Below are 27,875 nucleotides of genomic sequence, written 5' to 3' on the forward strand. Positions count from 1 at the left end.
CCTGGCTACATTACCAAGCCGACCTGGCTACATTGCCCAGCCGACCTGGCTACATTACCCAGCCGACCTCGCTACATTACCCAGCCGACCTGGCATCATTTCCCAGCCGACCTGGCTACATTAACAAGCCGACCTGGCTACATTACCCAGCCGACCTGGCTACATTACCCAGCCGACCTTGCTACATTGCCCAGCCGACCTGGCTACATTTCCCAGCCGACCTGGCTACATTACCCAGCCGACCTGGCTACATTTCCCAGCCGATCTGGCTACATTTCCCAGCCGACCTGGCTACATTACCCAGCCGACCTGGCTACATTTCCCTGCCGACCTGGCTACATTGCCCAGCCGACCTGGCTACATTATCCTGCCGACCTGGCTACATTTCCCAGCCGACCTGGCTACATTGCCCAGCCGACCTGGCTACATTGCCCAGCCGACCTGGCTACATTACCCAGCCGACCTGGCTACATTTCCCAGCCGACCTGGCTACATTTCCCAGCCGACCTGGCTACATTGCCCAGCCGACCTGACTACATTTCCCAGCCGACCTGGCTACATTACCCAGCCGACCTGGCTACATTGCCCAGCAGACCTGGCTACATTGCCCAGCCGACCTGGCTATATTTCCCAGCCGACCTGGCTACATTTCCCAGCCGACCTGGCTACTGTTAAGGTTCAATATTGAGGAGGGATAGAGGAGGTAATCAACTTCCATAATAACAACACTTGTCCGGCCGGGTGGAGTCAAACGATGATTTTAATGACACGCGTGGGAAGACCGCCCGCTGTACGCAAACAGCGCCGATCCCCAACTTACAGAGTATAAGCAGGTGTTTTATACCTTTCTGGGCTTAAATTTACTACACCCCTAAACGTCACTCTGATACAGTTCATAGATTTCAAAACCACAATGACTTAACACAGTTTAAAAATAACATTGTCTCCATCTCCACAGCAGATGCTTCAGCCTTCTGACTTTCACTTCCCGTCTGGAAAACCAAACTGTTCCTCTGTTTTCAGAGACAGCAAGAAACTATTCCTCTTTTGCAGAGACAATTTTAGAGTTACAGGCAAACATGATTAACCTCTCACCTATGAATGAGATAAAGTCTACTGTGTGTTTGTGTGTCATCGTTAACTGCACTCAGTTTCAACTTGTAACCTTTTCCACCAGACAGAAGGCCAGCACATACACATTTCAGATTATAACAAGCATTCAAAAGCAATTAGGATTATAGATTCAACTCAACAGTTTAGAGTGGTTATAACTGCACCTGTAGTAAAGGCTAATCGGGTACCAATATGTTTAAACATCTGAATACAATATCAATACTACAGATTGTATTATTAATGCAATGGTAATGATGATTATGATTAACAATAGCAGTAAAATAATTTCTAATTGCTCAAACTACATTTCCAAGCCGAAATGGCTACATTACACAGCCGACATGGCTACATTACCCAGCCGACCTGGCTACATTACCAAGCCGACCTGGCTACATTGCCCAGCCGACCTGGCTACATTACCCAGCCGACCTCGCTACATTACCCAGCCGACCTGGCATCATTGCCCAGCCGACCTGGCTACATTAACCAGCCGACCTGGCTACATTACCCAGCCGACCTGGCTACATTACCCAGCCGACCTTGCTACATTGCCCAGTCGACCTGGCTACATTTCCCAGCCGACCTGGCTACATTACCCAGCCGACATGGCTACATTTCCCTGCCGACCTGGCTACATTGCCCAGCCGACCTGGCTACATTGCCCAGCCAACCTGGCTACATTGCCCAGCCGACCTGGCTACATTGCCCAGCCGACCTGGCTACATTGCCCAGCCGACCTGGCTACATTCCCCAGCCGACCTGGCTACATTACCCAGCCGACCTGGCTACATTACCCAGCCGACCTGGCTACATTACCCAGCCGACCTGGCTACATTGCCCAGCCGACCTGGCTACATTACCCTGCTGACCTGGCTACTGTTAAGGTTCAATATTGAGGAGGGATAGAGGAGGTAATCAACTTCCATAATAACAACACTGGTCCGGCCGGGTGGAGTCAAACGATGATTTTAATGACACGCGTGGGAAGTCCGCCCGCTGTACGCAGACAGCGCCGATCCCCAACTTACAGAGCATAAGCAGGTGTTTTATACCTTTCTGGGCTTATGATTAACCTCTCACCTATGAATGAGATAAAGTCTACTGTGTGTTTGTGTGTCATCATTAACTGCACTCAGTTTCAACTTGTAACCTTTTCCAACAGACAGAAGGCCAGCACATACACATTTCAGATTATAACAAGCATTCAAAAGCATTTAGGATTATAGATTCAACTCAACAGTTTAGAGTGGTTATAACTGCACCTGTAGTAAAGGCTAATCGGGTACCAATATGTTTAAACATCTGAATACAATATCAATACTGCAGATTGTATTATTAATGCAATGGTAATGATGATTTCCCAGCCGACCTGGCTACATTTCCCAGCCGACCTGGCTACATTACCCAGCCGACCTGGCTACATTTCCCAGCCGACCTTGCTACATTAACCAGCCGACCTGGCAAGTGTTAAGGTTGTGGTTTTGAAACCTATGAACTTTATCTGAGTGACGTTTAGGGATGTAGTAAATTTAAGCCCAGAAATGTATAAAACACCTGCTTATGCTGTGTAAGTTGGGGATCGGCGCTGTCTGCGTACAGCGGGCGGTCTTCCCACGCGTGTCATTAAAATCATAGTTTGACTCCACCCGGCCGGACCAGTGTTGTTATTATGGAAATTGATTACCTCCTCTATCCCTCCTCAATATTGAACCTTAACAGTAGCCAGGTCGGCTGGGTAATGTAGCCAGGTCGGCTGGGCAATGTAGCCAGGTCGGCTGGGCAATGTAGCCAGGTCGGCTGGGAAATGTACCCAAGTCGGCTGGGAAATGTAGCCAGGTCGGCTGGGTAATGTAGCCAGGTCGGCTGGGTAATGTAGCCAGGTCGGCTGGGTAAGGTAGCCAGGTCGGCTGGGTAATGTAGCCAGGTCGGCTGGGAAATGTAGCCAGGTCGGCTGGGTAATGTAGCCAGGTCGGCTGGGCAATGTAGTCAGGTCGGCTGGGTAATGTAGCCAGGTCGGCTGGGAAATGTAGCCAGGTCGGCTGGGTAATGTAGCCAGGTCGGCTGGGCAATGTAGTCAGGTCGGCTGGGAAATGTAGCCAGGTCGGCTGGGAAATGTAGCCAGGTCGGCTGGGTAATGTAGCCAGGTCGGCTGGGTAATGTAACCAGGTCGGCTGGGTAATGTAGCCAGGTCGGCTGGGCAATGTAGCCAGGTCGGCTGGGTAATGTAGCCAGGTCGGCTGGGAAATGTAGTGTGAGCAATTAGAAATTATTTTACTGCTACTGTTAATCATAATCATCATTACCATTGCATTAATAATACAATCTGCAGTTTTGATATTGTATTCAGATGTTTAAACATATTGGTACCCGATTAGCCTTTACTACAGGTGCAGTTATAACCACTCTAAACTGTTGAGTTGAATCTATAATCCTAAATGCTTTTGAATGCTTGTTATAATCTGAAATGTGTATGTGCTGGCCTTCTGTCTGGTGGAAAAGGTTACAAGTTGAAAATGAGTGCAGTTAATGATGACACATAAACACACAGTAGACTTTATCTCATTTATAGGTGAGAGGTTAGTCATGGTTGCCTGTAACTCTAAAATTGTCTCTGTAAAAGAGGAATAGTTTCTTGCTGTCTCTGCAAACAGAGGAACAGTTTGGTTTTCCAGACGGGAAGTGAAAGTCAGAAGGCTGAAGCATCTGCTGTGGAGATGGAGACAATGTTATTTTTAAACTGTGTTAAGTCATTGTGGTTTTGAAAAGTATGAACTGTATCTGAGTGACGATTAGGGGTGTAATAAATTTAAGCCCAGAAAGGTATAAAACGCCTGCTTATGCTCTGTAAGTTGGGGATCGGCGCTGTCTGCGTACAGCGGGCGGTCTTCCCACGCGTGTCATTAAAATCATCGTTTGACTCCACCCAGCCGGACCAGTGTTGTTATTATGGAAGTTGATTACCTCCTCTATCCCTCCTCAATATTGAACCTTAACAGTAGCCAGGTCGGCTGGTTAATGTAGCCAGGTCGGCTGGGCAATGTAGCCAGTTCGGCTGGGAAATTTAGCCATGTCGGCTGGGCAATGTAGCCAGGTCGGCTGGGTAATGTAGCCAGGTCGGCTGGTCAATGGAGCCAGGTCGGCTGGGCAATGTAGCCAGGTCGGCTGGGTAATGTAGCCAGGTCGGCTGGGTAATGTAGCCAGGTCGGCTGGGAAATGTAGCCAGGTCGGCTGGGTAATGTAGCCAGTTCGGCTGGGCAATGTAGCCAGGTCGGCTGGGAAATGTAGCCAGGTCGGCTGGGCAATGTAGCCAGGTCGGCTGGGAAATGTAGCCAGGTCGGCTGGGAAATGTAGCCAGGTCAGCTGGTCAATGTAACCAGGTCGGCTGGGTAATGTAGCCAGGTCGGCTGGGAAATGTAGCCAGGTCGGCTGGGCAATGTAGCCAGGTCGGCTGGGTAATGTAGCCAGGTCGGCTGGAAAATGTAGCCAGGTCGGCTGGGTAACGTAGCCAGGTCGGCTGGGCAACGTAGCCAGGTCGGCTGGGCAATGTAGCCAGGTCGGCTGGGAAATGTAGCCAGGTCGGCTGGGTAATGTAGCCAGGTCGGCTGGGAAATGTAGCCAGGTCGGCTGGGTAATGTAGCCAGGTCGGCTGGGAAATGTAGCCAGGTCGGCTGGGCAATGTAGCCAGGTCGGCTGGGTAATGTAGCCAGGTCGGCTGGGCAATGAAGCCAGGTCGGCTGGGTAATGTAGCCAGGTCGGCTGGGTAATGTAGCCAGGTCGGCTGGGAAATGTAGCTATGGAGCCCCCAGTGTGATTTTGAGAATAAGGAGGTATGTCGTCGACCGATTGACACAGAACACAGTGATCGTGAGAGCTAAAAACATAATAGTTTTTATTTCCACATAGTATGCGTAACACACATGATACAGAATGAATGGTGATAACACAATTGCCATGCTTTCAAGCAAGGTGCTCCTGTAGCGAGCCTATATTATGTTACATTTGCAAAATAATTAGACCGCCAGGATGAACGCCAACACGCTCAGGGAGGCTATTACACCGGAGCCTCGTGTGGATAGTGGAGAACATGAATATGCACCATCTCCGTGCTTTGCGGACTCGCCGTGTCCTGCGGTTGTGGGGTTGACATGGCGTGGGATCTCCGTTGAGACTGTGTGGTTGACATGACGCGGGACCTCAGTGGGTTCTCCGTGCTTTGCGGACTCGCTGTGTCCTGCGGTATTGGGGTTGACATGGCGCGGGACCTCTGTGGGTTCTCCGTGCGTTGCGGACTCGCCGTGTCCTGCGGTTGTGGGGTTGACATGGCGCGGGGTCTCTGTTGAGACTGTGGGTTCTGTGTGCTTTGGGGACTCACTGTGTCCTGCGACTGTAAGGTTGTTAGGGCACTGAATCGCTGTGTGTTCTCCGTGCTTTGCGGACTCGCCATGTCCTTCGGTTGTGGGGTTGAAATGGCACGGGATCTCTGTTGAGAATGTGAGTTCTCCGTGCATAGTGAACTCGCCGTGTCCTGCGGTTGTGGGGTTGAAATGGCGCGGGATCTCTGTTGAGACTGTGAGTTCTCTGTGCATAGTGGACTCGCTGTGTTCTGTGACTGTGAGGGCGACAAGGCATTCGAACTCTGTGCGGTCTCTGGTTTTACCTGTCCAAACCATACACGCGTACAACCCTGTGTCAGCCACACTGACGTTCCTTACAATCACAGAAACGTTTCCGTTGTCCATAGATGGGTCGATCAGCCGCACTCTGCCGTGGAAGTCTGCGTGTTGCTCGGTCTCCTGAGAACCCTTATTCCAAACGAAAAACACATAACTGTCATCGGTGTATCCTTCCTTTGTCCACAATGTGACCAGGTTGTTGTTGGTATGCCTCAGACTCTCACAGTGAAGAGCGACATCTTGTCCGCTCGTCGCGCTTACGTGTTTGGGATCTAATGGCAAGAAAACACATTCGAGTAGTCACACAGAGGGGTACGATCAAAAAGTGACAACCTTACTTTGGGCGTACAATGGACAGTGTTCAAGCAACGCGATGGCAAGAGTGTGCAATACAGGCCATTGCACCTAAACGTTGCAAGTGACTACATACCTGTTGTGTTGAGAGCCTTAGCTAGGGACAAGGCACACAGCAACATCCAAGAGCACGAAAGGCGTAACGTTGTCATATCGTTTGCTGTCGATTCACCGAGCACACTTGTGGTTATTATTAACGTGTGATACTTGTGGCTCCCATTAATGTCTGTGCCATTCGGACTATAAGACTCTTAATAAAACACTTCCCCCCGACCCCGAACTAGGTAGGTCGGCTCCCCGACCTACAGTCAGACACACAAGCAAAAACCACACAACAAGACCAACCGATGTGCTCAACGAGCGTTTATTTGGATGTCACATATGAATTAGGCAGTGTAGTTTCTATACTGTGCAACAACAAAAGGTTCACATAGTCTATCGTTCACCTGTAATACACTTCGCCCTGCACCCGGACCATTTCCCCCCCTTGTTGTAACTCTTCTCTGGTGTGACACAACAAAAGGAAAGCTGAAATCATGTCGTCTCTCGTGTACTGACCGGCCACGGACCTTTTGCCGCCCGTGCTCACGACATCCAAGCCCTTCTGTGACGTTGTTATGGTGACCATGGACATTTCCTCTCTCAGTTTACCCAGTAGCAACTTGCCCTGCTCCGCGTGCATTTTGTCTGTCAACCTGTGATCCGGTAACGATATCACATCGTGCGACTCCAGCACGCTCGTGGTGATAGCTGTGGGGAGATTGCCACCCCTGCAAGATTGCTTGTACATGCCCACGTTCATACTTGAACCCATTCGGTTGCTGGAACCCGCACCCTTGGTGTAGCCCATAGTCATTTCTACAGCGTTGGTCTTCTTCGTGGCCTCGGAAAGCACGGCCCAGCCTAGAGACATCACTGTGTCGCAGTAACAAAGCGCACCCTTGCATATGCCGGAGACCGCGCTGAGCACCATGTCGACTTTGGTCTTGGCGCTGACGTGTTTCCCGAGCATGTATTTGTTGTTGACGTGAGACCATTTGTTGTAGAATTTGATCAAAGACCCCGAACCCAACAGCGATTGTTCCATCAGGTTTTTCACGTCCACGAGTGCGTTGACGTACGTGTTTTGTTCGAATACTATAACCACAGGAACTTCCTTCCACATGACTCTGGGCATGAGCACCTTCAATAGCCTGACGTGAGCACACAGCAGAGCCGAGTACACGCGAGTCACTTGATCCAGGTCCGCTATTTCCAACTCCTCTAAGCCCACCACCTGTAAGGGCAAAAAGGACAGCGACACACATCATAGATTGCGGACACAATGTTTTGCGATACGTGTGAGATGTGCAGAAGAGACATCCGCCAGTTTCTCGCCGCTCCGTGGGACTATGTGATATTGCACTACGAATTCATGATCGTGTTCACCGCCTACCGCCGCAACATAACGTTCTACTCTAACATGGACCTGGGACAACTGAAGACCATGTATTCTCAACTGGTCTCGTACTCCCCCGCCAGGATCCTAGTGATCGACAAATTGGCATCTACGTACAAGGCGCAGCACCACCACGCCGCCGAGCTCGTCAGGCCCACCGTGCCTTGTACACTGTCGGACGTTATAACCCTGGCGTTGGGCAACAGCGTGCCTAAGCGGTTCATACACGTTTGTATAGCCCAATGTAATTTTCTCAGTTACGACACTATGACGTTGGCGTCTTTCGCGTCCGTGGAAGGCATCCGCGGTGGTGCTCTGAGATACATGGCTGTGTTACAAAGTCAGGGTGAGTGGGGGCGACGCAATCTACACGTAATCATTTCCACCGCCATCACGGGGTGGATGATGAGATTGGCAGGTTTGTAGAGTGTACGTGCGGAACGTGGGCTCAGGTGATGGACATGGTGTCATGCTCTACTGCGGACACTGAAACCTCGTTGACGTTACAATCAGAGTCCAGGGTGACCACTTACATTTTTACACTGCTAGACCTCCACGCGGACGACTTGCCTGGAGACACACAGGGAAACTCGCAACAACAACGGGCTGCGGTGGATTACGACTACGAGTTTGACGAATTGCTCGTGTCGGGCTTGTCGGCAGACGACCGCACTCACCACCAATTGTCCACCGCTTAGCTCCACGGCGCAGCACACTCTGGTGCAGGACTTGGAGCCTCCGCCGAACGTCGGGTCCATGCATATGTAGGCCCTGGCCACGCTACTCTGGACCATGCGTTCCAACTCTACGCAGTTGCTGGATAGAAACTTGTTTATGACACAAGCCTCGAACGGAGTAGTCGTGTCGCACTTGGTGTCCGAAGAGGACGTGCTGCTGCTACCCGTCACCTCGCTCTCGAAGCCCCTAGGCACAATTATGTTCATCAGTTGCTTCAGATGGTTGTCTATGGTGTTATTGACGTGACTGGTGATGTGCACTTGTTTGCTTCCCCTGAACGCTATATTGGGGAGAACGGCTAGTAGCACTTTGGAGCTGACAAATCCCACCTCGTCTACCAAGATCAGATCGGCGCTCTGGCCCCTACTCGCCTGTAACAAAAGCACAAAAACACGGACAAAGTGCGATCAGAACCAACTGCGCGTCATCGCAATCGCGGCGAACGTGCATGCAACGGTCACAGAGGAATCGTGACACAAGACAGAAAAAAAAAGGACAGGAAAAGAAGGGCACACATGCAAAAGACGGCGATGGGATCGGGGGACCCGGGTGCGAAACTCCTACCTGTGGGGTTAATAGATGATCCCCAGTGGGTGAGCTATTGCGTCGAAAACGCATGCACGTTTAGCAGCAGCGAGGCCCTAGGACACGTGTGTCGCGATCACTGTAGTAGACACGTGTGCTCCGGCCCGGGGTGTACCTTGGTGCGCGACATGGTGGACTGGACGAAACGTAAGAGGTTACCTCCGCCAGAGTGCCCCGTCGAACAACTGCTGGTGTTCCGCAAACCGCAAGTGGAATTCAGGGCCTCGTACCACATGCCATCCAGGGACCCCAGCCTGGAATTGGGATACGGAGGCCTGGAGTACATGTCCGGACAGAACACATCACCGCCTCGTAACACAGACCTGAACCAGATGATTTTGACGGCTTCGTTGCCGGTGACCATGGCGCTTTTCGCCACGCTATTGACCCGGGACTTTTCCGAAGAGTACCGCCGTGTACATTACGATAGAGGGTCGACCAGCGCCTCTATCGGAATGTTGTGCTCGCTCTGGATGGACATTACCCCGTCCCTTGCCAAAGAGGTAGCGTTTAGGTCTGCCTTTCCACTGGGGTGCTCGAGGGAATATCTGAGTGTTATTCGCGACGCGGCGTTCAGCAACGCCATGGCCGTGTCGACTCTCTTTGATTGCAAAGAGGGTAAAATCAACCGGTTCATAAGAAAACTGGCCGGCAAATACAATGAGAAGCACGCAAGTCGCACCGGGTTCTACACGATGGTGGCCATGGTCTCCCTCTGCCTTTTCCCATATTTAAAGCATCGTGTATTGGGTAATATGTTCGACAGCAGAACTCTGGTGATCATGTTCTTTGACAAAGCTATAACTAAGCACAATCAGTGGTCCACTTTATCCACGCACGTGCATCGTCACGCCAACGACACGGCGTTCGCCAAGAGAGTACATCTGACGAACCCGGACAGACAAAAGAGGCTACCCACCGCGGTCAGTGCGATATTGGATACGTACATTTCAAACGCAGTATTACGGCAAGAGATGAACGGCAGCAACCTCGCCAGTGGCAGACGATGCAAAGACCCCAAGCCCACGGACGAGATCACAAAGAAAGGATCCGTCTCCAACCGTGCTACCAAGCGGCAAACCAAAAGGCCGTTGTCGAGAAAACGAAAAGGCCCGTGTTACGGAGGATACTACGAGGACAACACAGATCGAGTTGGACAGAAAGTGACAGTTACGCGTGGGATGCTCGACCTACACACGCCGTGTTAGAGTTCACATCGTATGTTATGTAATGTTGTGTTATGTTATGATGTTTACCCGATGTGTGAGCGAGTGAGCAAAAAAATAAAGCATCGTGTCATGAACACAGACTAGTGTCTTCACTTTCTTTGTTGTCTTTATTGTCATCACCATTATATTCATATACATGTTATACAGTACAACAAACAACAATTCCACCCTTAGACATGCACACAGTATGTACAAATGGGGTGGTATGCAAAACGGCAAATCCGTGGGGCTCGCGGGCTGGATCGGCCTGTCCTCTTCTTTGGCCGTCTAGGCGTTTTGGCAGCCGACGCTGGCCTTTTCCACTTCACGGTGTTTTTTATTCGCTCAGTCTATGGTTTGCGCTTCCGTCCGAACTTCATACGGCAAATCCGTGGGGCTCACGGGCCGGATCGGCCCGTCCTCTTCTTTGGCCGTCTAGGCGTTTTGGCAGCCGACGCTGGCCTTTTCCACTTCACGGTGTTTTTCATTCGCTCGGTCGAAGGTTTGTGCCTCCGTCCGAACTTCATACGGTGCGCCTTGGAGATCTGCAACAGCCTGTTGTAGTGCTCCTTCATAAGCGCCTGGTCGTAGACATACGCAAGCCTTTCGGGGATGAGGGGAGCTGGAAGTCGTCCAGCTCTGCCTCGCGTGGCTCCTTTCGCCTGGCTTGCCGGCATCGGTGAAGGCATATCGACCGGTGCCGTGTCGGCTCATGCACCTTTGGCTGTCCTGGGTCGCGGAGTGGTTTTTTTCTTGACGACATGGCGTGTCCAGAGACAATGTGTTCTAGCTGCGTGCAATGGGCAATGATGTTGAGAGTATAGTATTCGTTACAAGTTAATAGTTAATATTGGTGATGATAACACAGCGTACCGTCCACGGAGGAAGGCGACTTGGTAGATGGTGCCTGCTAATGTGAATGTGGCTTTTCTGGGATGGTCTGTTTGGCGAAACTATGGGTTGTCCACAACAAAATGTTTCCAGTGGTGTAAAATGCAACAGAGACAGAGTGTGCGTCGCGTCACATGTTGATAATTAAGGTGGTAATGCACAGCAACCACGCCAGACCACAATCTGTGAAAGAAGGCGACTTGCTAGACATCGGTGTTACAGTAGACCTCGGCGGCGTGCACCGGCATGGATATTGGGAGGATGGTGACATGTCCACAGAACAGTTCTTTATTCTAAAGAACCAACATTGGTTCTGCCGGCCGACCTTCGCCCAGCGTCAACACACATAGACCCGGTCCTGTGAGCACGCCTCACGCTCAGTTATACTGAGAGCAGTGCTATATATGATATTGTACATCCCCGAACGAAAAGGCCCGTGTTACGGAGGATACTACGAGGACAACACAGATCGAGTTGGACAGAAAGTGACATTTACGCGTGGGATGCTCGACCTACACACGCCGTATGTTAGATTAGATTAGATAAAACTTTATTAATCCCTCGGGTGGGTTCCTCTGGGAAATTTGTTAAATTTGTTATTCAATTCAATTCAATCTTTATTGGCAGACTTCATGTCCATAAAAACAAGACAGAAACACATGCACAACACCCCCCCCCCCCCAACACAAGGTATAAACCATTAAATATTTATATGTATATAAATAAGTATATAAAACATTTTTAAAAATCTAAAACCATAATATACATAAAACACAATTACTTAAAATAAATCAATAAATACACAGACACTTTAACCAGTGCTTTCTCAGACTGGATGAGTAACGGGAACCACTCACTGTAAGTGCTAAAATTATACTGTTACTCGAACCATCCAGTCGTTCTCACATGTTATGTAATGTCATGTTATGTTATGATATGATGTTTACCCGATGTGTGAGTGAGTGAGCAAAAAAATAAAGCATCGTGTCATGAACACAGACTAGTGTCTTCACTTTCTTTGTTGTCTTTATTGTCATCACCATTAGATGTACATACATGTTATACAGTACAACAAACAACAATTCCACCCTTAGACATGCACACAGCACACAGATCTTGCCAAAAATAAATTACTTATTTTTAATGATCCCCAACAAACCATCACAAGATTGGTTCAGATCTCTGAATTCACATATTTCTAAATTCCTTTGGAAAGATAAACCCCCGCGTATCAGCTTAAAAACACTACAAAGAACCAAGGATAGAGGAGGATTAGATCTGCCTAATTTTCACCAATACTTCTTAGCCAACAGGCTTCAGTTCATCTCAGAATGGTTAAAATGTACCCTCTTAGATGAGCCCTGGCTAGATGTTGAACAGGCACTATGCAATGATCTAGAGATTTCAGACCTACCATTTATTAGCTCAAACATCAAAAGACATGAATGCTTTAAAAGCATCAACATCAGCTTTTCTCTGACAGCATGGTGGGAGTTTCTAAAAATAACGGAGTCTTCATTAATCCCATGCAAACGTACACCTATCTGGAATAACCCTGACATATTACAAAACAATAATAAGATTAATTTCCCAGAATGGAGTTGTAAAGGAATTAAATACTTAGAACATATATTAGAGGGAACAGAATTTATTCCATTTGACAGACTAGTTACACAATATGGGATCAACAAGAAAAGATTTTTAGAATATCAACAAATTAAATCCATAGTAAAAAAGAAATTTAACCTCAGTCAAGTTGAATTACAAACACCACCAAGTGTGGTTCAATTTCTTACTCTTAAATCCCCCAAACTATTATCTAAAATATACAGAACACTTTCTAAAATAGATGAATCAATATCCCTTCCTATTGCAAAGTGGGAAGCAGATTTATCAGTCAGCTTAGACCAAAACGTCTGGTCTCAGATGTGCTTAAAAACCTTTAAATTGATTAAAAATCCCAATCTGCAATTAATACAATACAAAATACTGCATAGAGTGCACTATACAGGTCATCGAATGTTCAAGATGGGCTTTACATCCGCCAACAACTGCTCACACTGTCAAGGCAATACACCAGACAATTACATCCACACTCTTTGGTTCTGTCCACCAGTGCAGAAGTTTTGGCACGAGATATGTGAAGACTTATCAAAGTGTCTGAAATGTAAAATTCCAACCTCCCCTTTAGTATGCTTGTTGGGAAATTTGGATAATGTCACTACAGAAACTAATACAGTCCACATGATTTTTACTGCCCTATGCATCGCCAAGAAAACGGTCCTCATGAACTGGAAAAATAAAAATAATCTTAATTCTAGCCAATATAGAAACTATCTAATAGATCACATTAGTCTCGATATAGCCTCTGCCACCACATTAGATCAATCCCTCTGGGCTCCTTTGATCGGCTCCATCACCTAGCGGGGTTGGGGGGTCGTGGTTTGGTCCCGCCTTGGCTATTGTGGTTGATGTGGAGGTTGGGATGGGCTTAGGGCACCTGGAGGACCCCTAGAGACGTTATCCCTGGAGGGCTTAACCCGGGGGTTGTGTTCATAACCTGGTTAGTGGCTCTGGTCGCTCTCAGAGGTTGTTCTCCTCGTGGCCGCGTGAAGCGGGGCTGGAGGATGGTCTGTGCTGGCGGACGTAGGTTACTGGCCTGGTGGCCTGGCTGCCCCTGAGTGGATCCGGGGCGGGCGTGGGGGTTTGGGGTTCAGGGGTGCTTCGCCTCCGTGCTGGGGCTCTGGCTGGGCCTTGGGGGCTTCGGTCCTCGTCGGTGTGTCGCCGAGGTTGTGGGCGGGTGGGTGCACGGGGGCTCAGCCCTGGCGCAGGGGGCCTCTTGTGCATCGGCCTAACCGGGGGGCTCTTCAACTGGCAGGGAGGTTGTTCCATCTTTGCAGGAGTCCACTCTGCAGGTGGGGGAGAGACATAGGAGAGGTGGAGAATAAACTTAACCTGGGTGTCTGTGTCTTGTGTAGTCTGGGAGATGATTGAATGTTGGGGTGGGTACAGTTTCCTCTGCGGTGGGGTGGGGTGGGCTGCCCCGGGTCCTGTGGGGCTTGGCGGTGCTGCTGCCGTAGGCCCCGGTCTGGATGGGCCTGGGCTCCCTTGCCTTGGTGGATACCAGAGGACGGGGGTGCCTATTGGGGTCAGTGGGGGAGCTGGCCCTAGGGAGGGACACCCTCCCCTCCCTTCTTTTCCTCCCCATCCCTGGCTGCCTCCCTCTTCCCGCTCCACCACACCCACCCACACAGGTAGGGCTTTGGGGTGCGGGTGTGTCACCAGGGTGCAGGGGAGACATTCCCCCCCCCTCTGTCCTCTTCTGGCCACCTGTGCCTCAATTTTATCTCACAACTTAGACATCCACATTACTTACACTCTCATAACACACACACACACACATATATATATATATATATATATATATATATATATATATATATATATATATATATATATATATATAGGGCCTTGAGGGTGGGCACGTTAACGGCGTCCAGTAGACGGTCTGTGTATTCAAACCTACCTCTGGCGCCGGTGCCCACCTCTCAATTTTAAATCCATGTAGACATTGAGGGTTCTCGGGAGGGGCCGTGCTAACACCTGCTGCTCCCTTGTTTTAAACACACTTTAGAGCAACACGCAGCAACACTACACTTGAGCGGGAGGAGGAGGGTATGGGGTCTTAACACACCCCCGTTCTCTGCTAGCCATCGGGGCGGGGGGGCTGGGAAGAGATGCTGGCTGTCCGATTGGCCTCCCTGCTGCTGCGGAGCCTGGGGCGGTCTGCTAGCCTCCACCCCGGAGGGAAGGGTAACATCTCTTGGGTCTGGGTGCCGTTTCCCCCTCTGGGGGCGAGGATACCTGGACCCGGGGTATAGAGTATGTTTGGGGAGTGTGATTGTGTGTACATGTCCATTTACGTTTATTCCTACGTTGGGTGAGTGCTGAGTGTTTGTATATGTGTGCATGAGGGTGGGAATGCATGTCTGTGTCTGTGTGTGCCTGTTTGTCTGTGTCTATATGTCAGGTCGGGTCTTAGACTCCACCTCTCTGGGAACTCCCAGGCCCTCCAAGTGTGGAGGCCTATCTCCCCTCACCACACTCCCTGCCGGTGACTGATGCCCTCAGGGGTCGGTGCATTGTTGGTTCTTGGTGTCCGGGGCTGGGCGCTCAGGTCATGTGCCAGCTCACTCCCGGTGGCTACTTGGCAGGGCCTGGCGCCTGCTGCTCAGTCAGGCCTCTTCCGGGGCGCGGAGGGCCCTCGGGCCTCCGGCCTCTGTGCCTGCGGCTCGGTTCACTCTGGCACAGCTGGCTGCCGGCGGAGCCGGCGGGCACGCCGGTGCAGCCCCCTCTAGTTTCTGCCCGGTGGCTACTGGGTGACCCCTCGCCTGGGTATCCTCAGCCCTTCCCATGAAGGTGGCACGGATGCCCCTCCTGTGGTCCTCCTTGGGCTCTTGCACTCTGGGACCTCTGGATGTCTGGGGCCTGGATCTCCTCCATGCCTGCTTCATGCCCTGAGGGACAGGGCTATGGCTCTCTACATCCTCTTGCAGACCATTACATGGGGAAACCATTTGAATACAAGCGCGCCGATCCACACAGGTGTGCACACAGGTGTTCACTGTTTGTAGACTTAAATCACACCTTTCTTGGCTGCTACTTCAAAGCACATTGTGTGCTGTCTGTCCTGCGTGCTGCACAACAACATTCAATATTTAGTATTTACTGCTGTTTACACTTAGGTAGATTAATGCGATGGTGTTGTGTATAGTATGTTGCTTTGTTTTGTTTTGTTTTTTTTGCTTGTTTTCTATTCTTTTTCTCTCAACAGGTGATCCCGGAGATATTTTTTTTTCCCCCCCTTTCTCACTGTCCCTCTCCCCTTCTGTTTTTCTTTTCCTTCCTCTTTCTTTCTCCCTTTCCTATCCCTCACTCATGTCTGTCCCGTCTGTAACAACTGAAAATAAAATAAAATAAATAATAAAAAAAAAGGTCGATCAAATGGACCAATACGGCAATGCCATGATGATCCATTTGGCAAAATAAATCCATTGGGTATCCTTGTTGGTCTTCAGACAACAATTCTGACGGCTAAAGAACCAAATGGGACAGGCAAAAAAAAGAAAAGAAAAAAAAAAAAGACATGCACACAGTATGTACAAATGGGGTGGTATGCAAAACGGCAAATCTGTTTTGCATACCATACCAGCCGACGCTGGCCTTTTCCACTTCACGGTGTTTTGCATTCGCTCGGTCGAAGGTTTGCGCCTCCGTCTCGACTGTCTTGATTCTTCGTACTCGCGCCTAAGGGCTTCGATGTGAACGGCGTAGTCTTCCGCCAGTGCCGCGTTCTGTTTCTCCAACACGTCTCGTTTCCATCTCATGTTCACCAAAACGGTCAGAGTCATGTAGCCGCATTGAATGAGTGTATCGTTACAATGTTCGGGTTCTGACATCGATATCTTGTCAACAAAGTCTTTCTTTAGCGCGATCCCGCAATGCAAGCAGTTCCAGAATGCGTGAGAAGGGCATGTAGGCCGAGGCCCAGGGCACTGAGCGTCGATCGCCTGCTGCGGCCGGCGTTCCGCCGGACACTCTAATCCCGTCGTGGTCTTGGTCGAACACGTAGATTCCGTTGGCGTCCATCTCGTCGGGCGAGTCCCCCATGCGCACGTGTCCATGGTCCAGCTGACGAAGCGTGCAATATGCCGCGATGTGCGAGAATAGCCAGATCAGAGCCGATACCTTTCTGTTATAGTTTGTAGGATTTAGCGTTTTTCGCAATTGCAACTCCAGGGCCGCATCCAGGGTCGACTCGACCATGAGCGCGCGTTTCACCGATAGCACATTCTTCACCAGCATCGAGGCGCTTTCCACGGGAAAGCCGGACGCTGTCAGGTGTTTGAATAGCACGACTCTGTCGGCCACGCATCCGTACCTGGGGTTGTATCTACGCAGGGGTCCTATCATCGCCATGCACACGTACGACAGTAGCTTGTCGTTGTTGCCGGTCGTCGAGACGGACTTTAGATTCATGTGGAGGTCCTCCATTTTCAAGGACACCGCGGTCCTTTCCACGGGTGTCAGTGCGTAGTGGTCCGAGAGCAGCTATGCTCTCTGTCTGCTTCTGTTCAGCGAGCCGTAAAACCTGTACAGCGACGCGATGGGATAGGCGCTCAGATACCGAGGCGTCTCGAATTCCCGGAGAGTTCGAGTGTGCAAGCAAAGTTGATGGAATATTTCTTTGCCCATCGTCTTCTGTTTAATCATTTCGTCTCGTCTCTTAAGCATCGCTATCTGCTCGACGAACTTGACCGGGTTCGCGACGCGCTCGTCCGCATCCGCCTCGTCGCTTGTCGCGCCTGGTCCCGTGCGTAAGGTATGTGTTCGTGTCTGAGCGTGAAGTGACAACAGGAAATCTGCCTCCTGACTTGCTCCCACGAGTCCATCGTGATCTCGGTTTCAAAATAGCACTCGGGGCACTCTTTGGTATCCACCGACAGTTCTGGCATGAACGGATACCTTAGCATTATTATGAAAAAGCCCTGTAACAGGTCCAGCGTTGCCACGGTCTCCTCTATAGAGCAAGTCACAAAGTCCTGCAGTAAAGCTCTGTAGACGTCCACGGCCGCCGACAACGTGATCGGTTGAGCTTGATCCGATAGCATGAAGTGAGATCTCTCTAGCGCTTTGATCGTCAGCCACAGCGTGTACTCGCCGACTTGTTTATCCGTCGGTTGCTCCGGAGTACGCGCGGAGGACTTGGGTTCGCTGTAGGACGAGGTGAAATCTATCAGCCTGGGGTCGATCGTTCCCGTTATTCTGCCTCGACAGGCCATGTCGTAAAGCTCTAGCGTGGTCAACGGAGCGTTTGAAGCGCACACTCTATCGCCCCCGGAGTCAACTTGTCCGCTATAGACCGTTTCCTCTCCCATTCGGCGAGACACAAAGTCAGGCCCATCCATCTCGGGTCCCGCGAACTCGTAGGGTGTTTCACGTCACCTCGTTTGGCGAGATGCGGCCAATGTTGCATCAGTTTGCTGTACAGAGACACGCCGACATGGCATAGGAAATCCGTGGGGCATGGACAGTTGCTGAACCTTGACGTTATACCCCTAGGTAGAGCCACGTTTCTGAATTCAGTCTCTAGCGTTTCGGGTAGCCGCTTGAAGGAGTACGCCACAATTCCCCTTCGCTTAATACGAGGCGTTGTCACCACGACGACACGGTTAATGCCTCTGGCGATTGCTAGGGCTTGCTCGCGACCTCCCGGCGTAACAACTGCGACACTTCTGCACGGGGTGCGGGCCATTGGTGTTATGTGATGGGATACCGCCACGGCGCACAGGGCTAGATTCAGCACATTGTCAGCCGCAGCATCCGAGTGCGCGATCCCACTCTCCTACGCAAACACCGGCGTTAGCCCGCATCCGTACATCAGAACGGTGTACAAGTCGCGCGTCAGAGATCTGTAGTTGTACGGCTTGTAGAACTTGAGAACGATCGCAGTAAATGTAGACTCGGTCCAATTCATCGCCTTTCGCCGTTTCGGCGCCTTGCGATGCGTTGTCACAGTAGAGGGTCTCAACAGCGACATGCAGTCCGGCTTCCCTCTGTTGCCGTGAGAGCTGTACGCTTTTGCGATCCGCGTGCAACACTAGGTTACCAAAGCTGTTCACTGTCTCGGTCGCCACGGCGTTAGCGAGCATCGCTTTCACGTCCGATCTCTCGGCGCACTGGGACGTACAAGATACGATGTAACTGCTTCAGCTGGACTTCAAAACATCCACCCCCGCGGGGAGGGTGTGCGTCCACGGCTTGGTGTCACGCTCGGCTTCTGGTGTAAACACGGTCACGTTACGGGACCTAAACTCTGGCGAACCAAGCCACAGACCGTTGAATGTACGCGTAAACTCCCTCGCGAAAGCACCTAATCTCCAGTTCTTCGTGTACGTTCCCGGATAGCATCACACGAGCCAAGGCGTAAACAAATTCTGCCGCCGAACAAACCTGCGCGTCGGAAAACAACAGAAGGCTAGACTCGACGGCCGTGTTGCTGGTGCCCAAAGGACGCGCGTACCATTCGTTCGAGTGTACTATTGTTACGAGGTGCGCCGCTGGAACCGCGGATCTGTCGCCGAATGCATCCAGCGCGTGGTTCGATACTTTACAGCGACCCGTAGACCACAGCTTTTCGGCAGGACAGGCCATCACACGCGAACACAAGATGTCGAAGCCTCGCCACACGAGCGGGTCTTTGAGCCGAGCCATCTCGGAATGCAACTCGAAGCGACCCAGCGTGCTGTCCCCGGATTGCAACGCCGCCGCCACTCCAAAACGCTCAGATGGCGCTCCGCACAGCCATCTGATAGCAGCGACACCCGGGGGTCCTTAGGCCCTACGCTGACTAGGCTCTCGGATACAGGATACTCGGTTTCCCAGTCGCGTTCAACACCGCCGTGACCGCGGCGCTTGACAAAAGTCCATTGCGCGCATACGAGCGAAGACCACGCTCTTCGCTCCACACTAGATACGTCCAACGGGTCCCTGTAACCATTCCGCATGAACATCTCGTCGAGGACGGCGTGTTTAGGCCTACGTCTTATGGGGTCTCGTATGACAGTAGGATCTGGCCAGTCGGGTGTCTCGTTTCTCAGTACGTCCGTCCTGTACTGCGAGCTACTGTCCACTATCACCGCGACCGATTCCAAGTGTTGCACCAAAGGACCCTCGCCTCTGAGGTAGAACAACGGCAACTCCGAGGCGAACGCTATGGTGTGGCCGTCCACAACAGTTATACCCGGGACCCGCTTGACATCTGAGGACGTCGTCGTCAGTCGCAGAAAACGCCACGCGCCCAAGCTAGTGGTGACTTTCCCTGGGAAAGCGTCGACCCGTTCAAATTCAAACACCGGTCCTAGGGTCCTGGAATACGCTGCCCGAAGCAGCTCTTCTTCGTCCCCGCGAGGCAAAAGGCCGCAGCCGTTGTAGAATTCCGAGCACAGCAAAGGCGTCGGGTTGCAACATCTCGCGAGTAGCGTGGCCAATCTGTGATCTTGGGCGCATAGGAAAGCGCCCACCGTGTTGGCTCGCAACATGCGAGAGTTTGTCTCATCCGTGCCCCTAGTCCATACCGACGCCCCCCTGTGTCTACTCAGGATTATCAGTCTATACGAGGGAAAGCAGTTGACCCTGCAACTCTGAGCCAAATGACTAAGAAGCGCATACACTGGATGGAGCCGGCCTCTACCGTGCACCACAAATTCGTAATCGAGCACGATGTCCCCTACTTTCATATCGGGCACGCAGGGATGCACCGATCTGTAGAAACACGTCAAACACGCACTCACGTCGAAGTTCCTTTTGGCGCCCACCGTTTCGGTCACCCTGACGTAGTGTCCGAGTAACACGGCCTCGTCCAAACAGGCCTCGTACGCGCAACCACACTCGCCCACGGATCTGTCGGCTCGGGCCACCGCGTGCCGTCCCGGTTGGGACTTACGGGAAAGGTGGCGTTTGTATTCGGCTAGAGGAGACAATAACAGCTCCTCTTCCTCGATCCTGTCGCCGTCCGAGTCCACGGCGACGTCGATCAAAGGGAAGAACACGCCGTCTCCTATGACAGCTTTCTCCTCGCGCATCCCCGGGGGTTTTTGTCTCTTTGTCGCCACGATCCATGACAGCGTCTCTCATTGACATGCCGACGGACCGTTGCATTCTTCTGTCACTACGTCGAATAGACATTGTTCGTATTTCGCGTGCACAGACTTGAATAGGCGTACGAGCCTTTGTTCCTCGTAGCCTCTGGCGGTGTCGCTGCATATAGCTTGTTCTATCCTGGACATCGTCACCTCCGGGTCATCCGATGCGGTCCATTGCGCTCGCTCGTAAGGGGATGATGGGAAATAATTTAGTTGGAAGAAGAAACCCGTTTGCTCCATCAACGGAGCCGGTAGGCCGTCGGTGCGACTTGCATTGAGTTCAATCACACACTGGTCGTCGCTTAACACTGTGTCTTCACCCAGCCATTTGGGTCTTGGAACGACCCCCTTTGTCCGAGGTATGTGCAGCACAGCTTTCCCGCTGCCATGCTTCTTGTGAAAAAACCCACACGCTCTCAATATCTTTACGTTCAAAACACACTTGCTGTCATCCACACCGTGACCAAATAACACACAGTGTCCCGTCGGAATCATGTGCGATCCAAATCTCAGCTTTGTTGTTGTCGAAGGGAGAACGCGATCGGACGCTCTGTCCTCATCGCGATCCTTTGCCCCCTGAGCGTGTTCGGCCGTTATGGCAGCAGCAGCAGCAGCAGCAGCAGCAGTAGTAGTAGTAGTAGTAGTAGCAGCAGCAGCGTCTCCGTTTTTTTTGCCTTCAAAGTACAGTGCTTCTTGTGCGTCGAGTAAACCTTGCTCTATGTCAGGTGCCATTGGTCTTTCGGTACCCGGCACATGCAGTCTCACGGTCGAAACCAAAGGCCTGGGGTTAGCGGATAGCATCTTGCGTAGTTTCATCAAGCTCCCGTGCGATTCCACCCTTAGTTCAAACGTACTGTCGGTAGGCAGGACAAACGAGTTGGATAATGACAGATAAGTCGCCATGATAACTTTAGCTTCATCTAACTCTACATTCCAGGCAAAGAGAAAACCGGTCGGAGTGTTTGACAACTCTGTGTTGTCGTTCAGACTCAGGCTTCTGAACGCAAGAATGGAATAAATGATAGCAATGCAACTGGGAATCTCCAATCGTTTCTGGGTTACAATTGACATAGAGCCGGGCAACAGGCACACCGCGTGGTCAAACGCATAACCGCAAAACCCACGGCGTGTTGTTGGTGCTACACGATTGGAAGGTGTAGCTGGGAACACGCGCAACGTTGCCACTTTAGCCGATGCGCCGTTGGTACACGTGGGAGCGTCACCGCTCATCTGTGCGGTGGATATAGCAAGCGGAGGCACGCCCGTGACTCCTCTGCATATCACAAACGAAGAGTAATTGCACGAAAACCCTTCCGTTACACGACGGAACGACGGAATGAGGGCAGTCTGCGGTCCGGTTTGTTTCCAAACAAGTGTCCTTGGGCACGACGATGACAACGTCTCTTAGTATGTGTCTCAACACTACAACTAGCTTGTTTTCGGCTACGATCGAGAATCCCGCCGGCACCCTGACCATTTCCTCTAAACACATAAGGCCTCTCTGTACACTCGACACATCCCCACGCCGACATTGATCGACGTGCCCTATGTTTGGCTTAACTAGGGTCTTGTCGGCAGCCCGCAACGGTTGTATGCTTCTCAGGTCCAAATCTCGTACTCCTTCTGGTATGTTGCACCGCAGCATGAAAGCGCTCCCGAGCTCTGGATCGCCTAGGGCCAAAGCGCACAATGTCCGAATTGTATCGGTTGACTCCACCCGGCCGGACCAGTGTTGTTATTATGGAAGTTGATTACCTCCTCTATCCCTCCTCAATATTGAACCTTAACAGTAGCCAGGTCGGCTGGGCAATGTAGCCAGGTCGGCTGGGAAATGTAGCTAGGCCGGCTGGGCAATGTAGCCAGGTCGGCTGGGTAATGTAGCCAGGTCGGCTGGGCAATGTAGCCAGGTCGGCTGGGCAATGTAGCCAGGTCGGCTGGGAAATGTAGCCAGGTCGGCTGGGCAATGTAGCCAGGTCGGCTGGGCAATGTAGCCAGGTCGGCTGGGCAATGTAGCCAGGTCGGCTGGGAAATGTTCCATCTGCAGTTTGCCAGGAACCATGTAGGGGACACAGCAAACATGTGGAAGAAGGTACTCTGATCAGACGAGACCAAAGTTAAACTTTTTGGCCTATATGAAAAGTGCTACATGTGGCAGAAAAATAACACTGCTCATCACCCTGAACGTACCATCCCCACTGTGAAACATGGTGGTGGCAACATCATGCTGTGGGGATGTTTTCCTTCTACGGGGACAGAGAAACTGGTCAGAGATGATGGGAAAGATGGATGGAGCTAAATAGATGGGAATTCTGGAAGAAAACCTGTTGGAGGCTGCAAAGGACTTGAGCTTGGGATGTAGATTTACCTTCCAGGAAGACAATGACCCTAAATATACAGTTAGAGCTTCAATGGAATGCTTTAGATCAAAGAATATCCATGTGTTAGAAGGGTCAGTCAAAGTTCAGACCTAAATCCCATTGAGCATCTGTGGCAAGAGTTGAACATTGCTGTTCAGACACGCTTTCTGTCCAATCTGTCTGAGCTTGAGCTGTTTTACAATGAAGAATGGGCAAATATTTCAGTCTCTAGATGTGCAAAGCTGGTAGAGACATACTCCAAAAGACTTGCAGGTGTAACTGTAGCAAAAGGTGGCTCTATGAAGAGCAGGGGTTTGAATAGAAATGCATGCCACACTTTTCCAAATTTATTTGCTTAGAATTTTGACAACCATGTATTATTTTCATACCACTTCACAATTATGTGCTACTTTGTGTTAATCTATCATAGAAAAGGTCAATAAAAAACACATTTTGTTTGTGGCTGTAAGGTGACAAAATGTGTAAAATATTTGTTTCACTTTAAATCTGTTTTTTCTTTCTTAATTGCAAAAACTGTAAAATTTGAATGATCTTTTGTGTCACTTCAGTGTTCTGTCACTTCAATGACTCCCGCTTGTATCTTTGCTACACATTGGAAAAAATTTTTCTTACCACGATGATGCATGATCTTTACTCTCAAATCATTTTAATGGCTTCTGAGGAAGTTGCCCCTCTGCTCCAAATTACTGTTTAATAGGCAATTTGATCTTTACTCTAGTTTGTTCCTTGACTGTAAAATCTGGTATTTTTGCAAATTTGGCTCAGGGGGACCTGAAAGCCAGGAGACAATTTATTGTATTGGCCACAAACAATCTAATAGAGGCCGATTTCCCATAAATATTAATAAAGATTTCTATCAGAGCAAAAATATCTCTCTCTCTTAAGTATTTGCTCCTAACCACATCCTAACCCAGCAGTCATATATAGCCTTTAATTAATCCTGCATTTTTTGTCAAAGATATTTGTCACCATGAAATTAATAGCTTAAAACGGCAACATATGAACAGATTCACTGAGTAATCAGAAAAGTTTAGCATGAATCTGGACATTAGATTTAAGCTTGAAGTTTTAACCTTATCAGATATCACTTGGTAGAAACTCCTTACCGTTTGAAGAAATCTCTTCTCAATCTGCTGTCCTCTTCTGCTTGCATCTTCTTTTTTTTCCATCTGAGACTGACGTTATTCCATGTTAATTATTTTTTCTCCGTGAAAAAACACAGCAGCTCATCTTATCCCGGGGTGCCAGGGCGTCGAGCTCCGGGTCTCAGCAGAAAAGTGACAATAAAAGTTGCAGACTGATCCAGGTATCAGTTTGACATGTTCTCCTCTGTGACGTCACAGTTGGAAAACTGTTACGCCTCTACGTAACCATGGTTACAGGGGACTTTGGAGCTCTGCTGCTCAGCAGCAAAAGATTTCAGGTTAAACTCTAAAACCAAATAAAATCAATATACTGTATATGTGTATAGTGTACCACGTAAGCGTTCGTTTTCTGGAAGAGGCTGTAAAACGGACGGTTAAAATGTGACCGATGGCAGCCATGCTGAGGTGAGTTGTTGAGGATATGTCGAGCTGTCGATAAGCACGGCTGTTTTTGTGCTGTTATTTACTGTTAGCCTGTTTTGGCTGGCGTTACTGAAGTTGTTTTCAACTGGATGTCACATTGTTGAACTCTGATGATTAATGAATAAACTCTCGATGTGACGATGGTAGAATGTAATTGTAACCCTGTGTTAATTTAGTCGTTTGATACTGTTTAATATCCAGTCCATCTGTTTGGTGTTTTGTTTTTAACATGCCCTGGAATAATTTAAAGTTTTACAATGCCGGTGATTTACGACTCTTTCGCGCCAGTCAGCTGGGGAGTAAACTGTGGGGTTCTCAGAGGTAGCTCATGTGAGCCAGCAGTGACATCTGTACATGCAGTAGCCTTAAAATACTGATTATTTATTCTCCTCCTAGGTAAGAATTTGTGTTTTATACGTACATTGTTTCTTTCTATATGTTATCATTTGGTTATGTTATGATGTGTGGTTAATGATGGTTATTAGTGTGCTAATCGTGAATAAGCTAGTAAGCTTGAAAATTAGCAGCCATGTTAAGCGGATTTCGGTGATCAAGTTCGTGTGTCACTGTTTGGAATATAAACCCATATGGCTGGCACTACTTTCAAGATGTAAGCTAAAGGGGTGTGTTTTAAAAAAGGTGCAAGAATGACCTAACTCAGTGAGCGATGTGTGATCATTGTACAGTAAGTTGTAATTTATGTTATGCAATTGAAGTTCACGGCAGCACCCGCTGCTTGTTGAGAGTAAGAGCGATACACGCTTTCACGTCAAAAAGTCGTCATAAATAAGTCTCCAATAACACCAGAAAAAGTCGCCAGATTTGTCGCTAGTCGCTTTTTAGAAAAAAAGTCGCTAAGGGGGTCTGAAAACTCGCTAAATATAGCGACAAAGTCGCTAAGTTGGCAACACTGATTTGAACTAGCAGACTGCACTATGAGCACACATGGGCTGTGTCCCAATCCAGCGACTGCACGCTTCGGAGTACGCGCAGATCGCGTACTAAGTACGGCGCCTACTAGGAAGTAGGAGAAGTGCGGAAATTGGTGATGTGCGGATCGATCCTGAAATATCGATTCCTCCGATACCAGTCATTTATGTTTTAGAATCGATTCTCACATTAAAATATCGATATTTTAGTAATTTAGGGTTAATTTGTAGTTTATCATTAACAGGAACACAGTGGAAAGAAACTATAACATTCGGATTGTCTACATTCAAAGGAACTACTTCCTCTTCCGCCTTTCATAGTCATGTGCGAAATACGGCTGTATAAATGTCTCGCATCCCCTTGGCGCGCGCACTCACAACAATGGCTGAGCGTAATTGTGCGGACGTATTTTACCTCCGCAAACAGCTGAGTCATGGTTTGCGATACATGTGGCAAAAAAGTGCTCCAAGAGTGAGGTGTTGTGGCCATACTTTCCCAACCTTTAGACCTCAGAATTAGGGAGACATTCAAAAGGGCTGTTGGGGGGGGGGGGGGGGGGGGGGGGGTGATAAATATATTTTACAGTCTTTATTTATCGGATAAAATACGTTAAATGTCACCGTTATTATTGGCCGGCCCGGAAACAGCGGGGGTGTCAGAGGCTGCTTCCACCTGAGGACCCGGCCTTCGTGGTCTAAAGAAAGCCGGGTAGTACGTCACAAGCTCCCTCGGTGGAGTGAAACTGCCGTCTGCTCCTTGCTATCTAAAATATAACCGGGCGCTGGCGTAAACCCTCGACCGTCCCACACTTTCTTTAATTAGTTTTCTGTTTGATGTTTATTCAGCTGTGTGAAAACCCCGGAGGAACCCACCCGATGGATTAATAAAGTTAAATTTAATTTAATCTAATCTAATAAATTTAATCTCAGCCAAACCGATTTACTCACGAACAAATAAAACACTGAAAAAGCCAAACAATAACATTTTTAAGTTATCAAAGTGACTTATATATCATGTTTAACCCGAGTAGCGAATTGGCTGGGCCGCGCTATGAATTCTGCAATATGGTTTTTCAATTTTGTTGTCCAGGTGGAAATTCGGGAGAATGGTGGCTCCGGGATTCTCCCGGAAAAATCGGGAGGGTTCGCATGTATGGTTGTGGCAACATCACTAACCTTCTCAAACACCTCAGAGTAAATCATATCACAGAATATGAGGCGCGTATGTTGAGGTGAACTGAAGAGGAGGACAGGGACAGGTGCTGCTATAATTTGAGATACAATAAATAAAATAAGTTTTTGTACAAAGTATCGGTATCGGATCAGTATCGTCGATACCACCCTGAATATTACTTGGTATCGGATCGGAAAGGAAATCAGTGGTATCGCACATCACTAGCGGAAATAAGAGGCTTGTGAAATGGGACGGTCGCGCTGCTTAGTTTGCCTAGCAACCATGATACTAAGCACGAGAAACGTTTCATACAGCTTTGTTTGACAGAAATGAGAAAAATGTTTTGTTGTTCATTCATTATCTTTTTTTATGACATCACTTTGATTAGCTGAGGCTGAGACCACGGGACTGTAAAAACATGATTGTTGGGCTTCATTTCTGTACTGAACAGTCATTTCAAGATTAGTTAGTAAATAACAATTAGCTAATGTTGTTCATGAGACTAAAGTCATCTCACTTTGGTAATGTAAATATAATATGGCCAATATTATAGTTATTGTCAGATTATTATGATATATTACAGCAGTGAGCTTGAACTCTGTGTCAAAGATTCAAGTTGAAGTTATTTATATTTCCTATCACCTTAAATCTTCACTCAAAGACATGATTTTTTATTTTTTTTGTAACGTTATAAACACTGAAAGGTGGAGGATTGGCCGGATGCTGGTCGGTGTGTAAAAATAACTCAGTTGTTTGTTGGTGGCTATGGTGGAGCTTCCACAGACTCAGTAACATTAGCAAGTGGTGGAGGCCAGCAGGTGGATGAGAGAAAGGGGAGGCAAGAGGAGAGACCCGAGGCGGCCGCCGGTCTGAGTGTCAGGTGAACTGAACTTCAGGTAAGAAGTTATGACCTGCAGTCTATGTTGGTCAGATATAAACCAAGTTTAGGTGTAGTTTTATTTTTGTTGTGCTGACTTTTTACAGTCAGTTACAATAACTCGTAGCTAGCATGATGGAGTTTCTATACAGCTGGGTGGGTGCTATGATGTTACTGATAGTTATTAGAGTTGCCAACCGTCCTGTAAAAAGACGGAATCGTCCCGCATTCAGAGAAAATATTAC

General features: G+C 49.3%; 1 protein-coding gene and 1 pseudogene across 1 annotated transcript; both read right to left on the minus strand.

Annotated features, from left to right (window-relative positions):
- Positions 1 to 6,582: 6,582 nt before the first annotated feature.
- On the minus strand, positions 6,583 to 8,537 carry LOC118454896 (uncharacterized). The gene is made up of 2 exons (XM_035911943.2): positions 8,256 to 8,537; positions 6,583 to 7,416 (listed from the first exon to the last, which is right to left on the minus strand). Exons 1-2 carry the CDS (start codon positions 8,520 to 8,522, stop codon positions 6,583 to 6,585), a joined length of 1,101 nt encoding a protein of 366 aa, XP_035767836.2. The 5' UTR covers positions 8,523 to 8,537.
- A 9,833-nt stretch (positions 8,538 to 18,370) lies between these two features.
- Positions 18,371 to 21,199, minus strand: LOC148100077 (uncharacterized; annotated as a pseudogene).
- Between the last annotated feature and the right edge of the window lie 6,676 nt (positions 21,200 to 27,875).

This window comes from Neolamprologus brichardi, chromosome 13 (assembly GCF_056152115.1).
Source record: "Neolamprologus brichardi isolate AB-2024 chromosome 13, ASM5615211v1, whole genome shotgun sequence".
NCBI lineage: Eukaryota > Metazoa > Chordata > Actinopteri > Cichliformes > Cichlidae > Neolamprologus > Neolamprologus brichardi.